At 53.6% G+C, this 6,211-nt stretch overlaps 2 protein-coding genes across 2 annotated transcripts; one reads left to right on the top strand and one right to left on the bottom strand.

Moving 5' to 3' along the window:
• The first annotated feature begins 839 nt into the window (after positions 1-839).
• On the top strand, positions 840-3,451 carry LOC136459972 (G-type lectin S-receptor-like serine/threonine-protein kinase LECRK1). Its single transcript, XM_066459816.1, has one exon. The coding sequence runs from the start codon at positions 939-941 to the stop codon at positions 3,294-3,296; it is 2,358 nt and encodes a 785-aa protein (XP_066315913.1). The 5' UTR covers positions 840-938; the 3' UTR covers positions 3,297-3,451.
• Positions 3,452-3,518: 67 nt separating this feature from the next.
• LOC136459973 (uncharacterized) lies at positions 3,519-4,063 on the bottom strand. The gene has a single exon (XM_066459817.1). The coding sequence runs from the start codon at positions 3,973-3,975 to the stop codon at positions 3,745-3,747; it is 231 nt and encodes a 76-aa protein (XP_066315914.1). The 5' UTR covers positions 3,976-4,063; the 3' UTR covers positions 3,519-3,744.
• Between the last annotated feature and the right edge of the window lie 2,148 nt (positions 4,064-6,211).

Here is a 6,211-nt window from a genome sequence, read left to right as displayed (position 1 = left end):
CCCTGTTATTCGTTGCTGCCTTGTCTCCTTTTTTTTATTATTTTTTTTACTTTTAAAACTAAAGCTATCTAAGAACCGGATTTGTTGGGTGTTCTCCGTCTCAAATTATAAGTCGTTTTGACTTTTCTTGATACACAAATTTTATTACATATCTAGACATAATATATATCTAGATGTATAACAAAATCTATGTATCCAGAAAAAATTCAAAAAATTATGTTGCCTTCTTTTTTCGGGTAGGAATAATTATATTCAAACTTGGTACAGTACACCCCTTTCTAAATGAGAGGAAAAAACAATATTTCATCTAAGTCATTTCATCAGCTTCCCCTTTGATGGCCTTGGTCGATATAGTCGATATTCTAATCCCATCCAACATTGAAACCGGAATACAGCCGAATCCGCTGATGTACCTCGAAACCTTAGAAATGCATGCCATGAGATCCAATGCCAACACATGATATATCCGGGCTTCCCTGTCGCTCTCCAGCGTGCATTCCAGATATTTGATTTATAAGTCATGGCTTATTATTCAACGAATAATATTTTTCTTTCACATCAAACCAGTCAACAGTACTTTCAGTTATGGCTTATAAGCCAAACAAGCCCTAACATGTATGCACTACCGCTCCGAGTATATATATATATATATATTAATTAAAAATAAACCAATTTGGCCTATATGAAAGGTGACCTAAATATATCCTCATGTACGTTCATATTCAGCTTGGACTTTCTGCACGAATGATGGAACAATCTTTGACTAACAACACAACCAAATCTCTAGTTTACTTGCAAGGACCATGTCCTAACCAAATCTCATCAGCATGCTGCCAGTCAATGAATTCAATTCAATTCAATTCATCACTCCTCCTCCTCCTTCAGCAGCAGCAGCCATGGTGGAGTTCATTTAGCTAGATTGGCCGCCGACGCGCGCCATGGCTTTACCCACCCCCATGCTATCGCTGCTCGCGCTCGCCACGCTTCTTTCCGTGCCCGCGCCAGGTGCCGCGCAGCAGCAGACCACCAACGTCACCTCGGGGAACTCCCTGCAGGCGGCCGCGGGCGCCGCCTGGCCGTCCCCGTCGGGCCGCTTCGCCTTCGGCTTCTACGCCACGGACGGGGGACTCGCGGTGGGCGTCTGGCTCGCTACCACCCCCAACATCACGGTCACGTGGACGGCCAACCGCAACGACACGCCGTCCACGGGCGGCGCGCTCTGGCTCACCTACGACGGCCGCCTTGTCTGGACGGGCCCCGCCGACGGCCAGGATCGGAACCTCGCGGTGCCGTCCCGGCCGGCCGCCGCCGCCGCCATGCGCGACGACGGTAGCTTCATGCTCTACGACGCCAACGGGACCATGGTCTGGTCCACCTTCGCCGCGCCCACCGATACCCTGCTCCCGGGCCAGGACCTCGTCCCCGGCGCGCAGCTCTTCTCCAGCGTCTCGCTCACCAACACAGCCACGGGGAGGTACCGCCTCACCAACCAGCTCAACGACGGTAACCTCGTCCTGTACCCGGTCCAGACGGAGAACACCGCGGACGCAGCGTACTGGGCCACCGGCACGTTCCAGATCGGCTTCCCGCTCACCCTGCGCCTCGACGCCACCGGCGTGCTCTACGTCACCGGCAACAACGGCAACTACACCAAGAACCTGACGCGGCCCGGGGCCGCGCGTTCGCCCGCCGAGACACAGGTCTTCTACCGCGTCACGCTCGACCCCGACGGGGTCCTCCGCCTGTACCGCCACGCCGTCGCGTCTGGGGGCGCGTGGACGACCAGCGCCCAGTGGATCGGGCCGGACGACCGGTGCCACGTCAAGGGCGCGTGCGGGCTCAACAGCTACTGCATCCTCGGCCGCGACGCGCAGCCCGACTGCCGGTGCCCGCCGGGGTTCGACTTCATCGACGCCGCCAACGCACCACTCGGGTGCACCGAGACCACGGGCACCGGTGACTGCGCCACGGCTGGTTCTGGTGCTACTGCTAGCATGGTCGCGATGCAGAACATGTCGTGGGCGGACACACCGTACGCCGTGCTTGGCGCGGGCACGAGCGCCGCCGACTGCCAGGCCGCGTGCGTTGCCGACTGCCTCTGCGCTGCCGTGCTGCTCAACAACAACGACGGCACCTGCACCAAGCAGCAGCTCCCGCTCCGGTACGGTCGTGCGGGCGGCGGGTACACTGTGTTCGTCAAGAACGCCGCGGGAAGCCCAGCGATCGGCGGCGGGGACCGCCGCGTCGGGCGCTCGGTCACCGTCGCGCTGGTCTGCATCGGGGTCCTGACGTTCGTGTCGCTAGCCGCCCTCGTGGTGGCGGCGCGGCTAGTCCTTGCGAATCGGAGGACGACCGCGGAGCTGGACGCAGGGGAGGCCCTGGACGAGGAGGCTCCCCTGAGGTCGTACAGCTACCAGGAGCTGGAGGACGCGACGTGGAGCTTCCGCGAGCCGCTGGGCCGCGGCGCGTTCGGCACGGTGTTCCGGGGCACGCTGCCGCACAACGGCGAGAAGGCGATCGCCGTAAAGCGGCTGGAGAAGATGGTGGAGGAGGGGGAGGTGGAGTTCCAGCGGGAGGTGCGCGCCATCGGGCGGACGAGCCACCGGAACCTGGTCCGGCTGCTGGGGTTCTGCCACGAGGGCGCCAACCGGCTGCTGGTGTACGAGTACATGAGCAACGGGTCGCTGGCGGAGCGTCTGTTCAAGAGCGGCCGCGGACCGCCGGTGTGGAGCGAACGGATGGGCATCGCGCTGGACGTCGCACGCGGGCTGCACTACCTCCACGACGAGCTGGACAGCCGGGTGATCCACTGCGACGTGAAGCCGCAGAACATCCTGATGGACGCGTCGGGGACGGCCAAGATCGCCGACTTCGGGCTGGCGAAGCTGCTTCTGCCGGAGCAGACGCGGACGTTCACGGGTGTCCGCGGCACGCGCGGGTACCTGGCCCCCGAGTGGTACCGCGGCGCCGGGCCCGTGACGGTGAAGGCGGACGTGTACAGCTACGGCGTGGTGCTGCTGGAGATCGTGACGTGCCGGCGGAGCATGGAGCTGGAGGAGGCCGGCGAGGAGCGGACGCTCATGGAGTGCGCGCACGAGTGGCTGGTGCGCGGCGAGGTGACGCGGGTGGTGGGCGTCGACGAGGCCGTGGACGCCGCAGAGGTGGAGCGGGCGGTCAAGGTGGCGCTGTGGTGCGCGCAAGCGGAGCCGCAGGCGAGGCCCGCCATGCGGAGCGTCATCCTGATGCTGGAAGGGCTCGTTGAGGTGCCGTTCCCGCCGCCGCCGGCCTCCTCCTGATCGCCATTCCCGTCGGGATGACCGGATGGGGATTCTTGCGCGCGCCATCACGTACCTATAGCTAGCTAGTTTCTTGCATTGCATTGGGGACAACGCATCAGAGATTAACTAATGTAGTAGTACTAACAGATTGAGATGTGTTTTTATATACACTAGTATATTCTTATACATACAGGAAAATGGAACCAGATCGGGGCACAACATAACAATTTAAAAAGAAACTTAAATCAAAGAGGTCATTTCACTTGCAAATTGTAGGAATTATTACAAAAGGATAAGTCGATCGATATATGAGAAGACATAAACACAACAAACAGATAGTACAAGAAGAAGAGGGGGAAAAATCAATGGCGTCGAGAAATCAAAGGAGGAAGATGAATCATATGTGGGCTGACGGAGCAGCAATTATATATATGGTGCTTAACCGATGAATTAATGTGCTGGGCGATCAAGCCGGGGGGCCGCCGGCGGCACCAGCGGCGGCGCCGCCGGTCGCGCCCTGGTCCGTGGTGCCGCACGCCTGGTTGCACATCTTGGTGCAGGCGGGGTCGGTCTTGCCGTTGGCGCACCGCTCGTAGCAGTCGTCGTAGCAGCCGTACGCGGTGGCCGCGGGCAGCGACGCCGCCACCACCAGGAGGGCCACCAGGGCCAGCGCCACCATCCTCATGCTCTGGGCCATTGCAGGGCGGTGTTGACGACGGATGGTGATTTTGCTCTTTGTGAGTGCTGCTAGTGCTAGCTTTGGGGAGCCTCGTCAATGTCGTCCTTGCATTGAGGCGTTACGTGTGAAGGGGTGTATATATAGCAGAGGAGAGGAGGGGTGGACATGAGTGTGGGGACGTGCGAGCTTCACGGGACATCAATGGAGGAGTCGTACAGTGGAAAAAAATTGCATGCGGACCGTCCCCCGTATTGTTGGTGACGACGGCAAGCGCAAGCCAGACACGTGGCGTTGGTAGAAACGAACGCGCCGGTGAAGCAAGAGAACGAAATTATGATGGGCCTGAGAACGAAATGTTTAGTTTCCCAACTTTTGCACTATGCAAAAAGAAGATTCTCCGTTACATCAAATTTGTGGTACATGCACGAGGTACTAAATGTTGACGAAATCATAAACTAATTGCACAGTTTGGTTGTACTTTGCGAGACGAACATTTTGAGCCTAATTAGTCAACGATTGGATAATTATTACCAAATAAAAACAAAACGCTACAGTATAGCCACAGTGCCGGCGAATTCAGCCGGCGCCGAATCTGGCCGGAACTAAACGCGGCCTATGATGGGACGGGCCATGAATGGGATAGATGCTTAGCGTTTTGGGCCTCGTCATGGATCTTCCAAACCATTTCAGCTTTCATTCTCTTCTCCTTTCCCCTTCCCCCGGCCACGGATGCGTTAATGAATCATGACTGCAAACGTATGAAATCATATAATGATGGTTCAGGACTCGGTAGGCAGGTATTTCAGAAACCAAGCTTTTATACAAAGATAGCCGGGCAGCACCTCGGTGTATTGTATATGATACACAAAGATTATCAAAATCCTTCCTAGAACAATCAATCAATCATTCATTCATAAGTGAAGTAATTAAATACAGACCAACAGCAAAACTCACGCCTCGCTCGTGACCAACGGCAAAAACCAACCAACGGGAAGCGACTCATCGTGTTTCATCTGCAACAGGTCAAGGGCCAGCCACCGCCCACCAGCCCTTCCTCGCCATCGCCGGGCTGTGCCACTCGCTCCAGACAGCAGTACAGCACTCAGCTATGGCGCGCGCGATAGGCCTGTCTCCATGGACAGCTCCACCACCTCGGTGTATTCCCAGCCTCTGCAGCGAATCAGCGATACATGCACCTGGCGAAAAGCCAAATAGCAAGTGAGGAAATTCTCAGGCCACTTTCACAGGTAACAGCGTATCAACTTAATAAGCAACAGTGGATCGACGGTTTGTGCCTGCCTCTGCAAGTGACTGAAGCTTGAAACAAAAGTTCTTCTTATGCTGGGCAAATCAAAGCGCCACTATACACTAATGCAATAGGTAGAAATTAGAAGTTACATAAGTTTGTTCACCGCAGCCATAGGTTTAATTTGAAACACAATTAGATCCATCTTATGCTAACCACTAGCATACAGTCATTTCTGTCGGCTGCTATGAAGTCAAACACTACCAGTTCACAACAGAATTTGCTTCAAGCAACGTCCTACATGCAAATCTCCAAAGTTGACTTACTAAGCACACAAACAGACAATTAAAAGTCTAAAGTATGCATCTTCAGTAAGCAGCTACCTCATGTATCAACTATCCATTAAGACAATTTGTGCATCCAAATTGCACGTGGTTGGACCTTAAAATTAGAATATTTAATTTAGAACAAGAACATTTTTGTTCCTGGGGAAAAACATTAAGCACCAGTATAAACTAAAATTCAATCTCAATAAAACACATAACTTAGTTCGTTGAGGCAACTCAATCACAAGTTTGAAAGACAAATTAAATTCATCTGATGCTTAGCAATAACATTCAGGCAGTTGATATAAACCCTGCTACTAGTTCACAGCAAAATTTGCTTCAACTTTCCTCAGATATGAAGATCTCCAGCTATAGAGCAAGGATACATGCATATAGTTCGTCAGTATGTATAGTTACAAAAGATTTGTATGCAGCAAACTGCAAAATCTACCATCTAATGGGATTTGGGTAAGTTCAAGATTTTACTTCAACATCTTTACCTGGCAATCATTCTCTAGAAGGTTTGCCGTATAAATCTTTGCTTACAATAAATAAAGGATTATTCAAAGTACAGACAGGGATCAACAATATGCATCTCTTGCAGAAGCAACAAACATACAGAGACAGCAAGAAACACAACTAGGTGAAACAACACCAAACATTTCAGTCATTTTCAGAAGTT

Source organism: Miscanthus floridulus, chromosome 6 (assembly GCF_019320115.1).
Source record: "Miscanthus floridulus cultivar M001 chromosome 6, ASM1932011v1, whole genome shotgun sequence".
Lineage (NCBI taxonomy): Eukaryota > Viridiplantae > Streptophyta > Magnoliopsida > Poales > Poaceae > Miscanthus > Miscanthus floridulus.
Note: the sequence above shows the minus strand (reverse complement) of the source record. Positions and strands in the feature narration are given on the sequence as shown.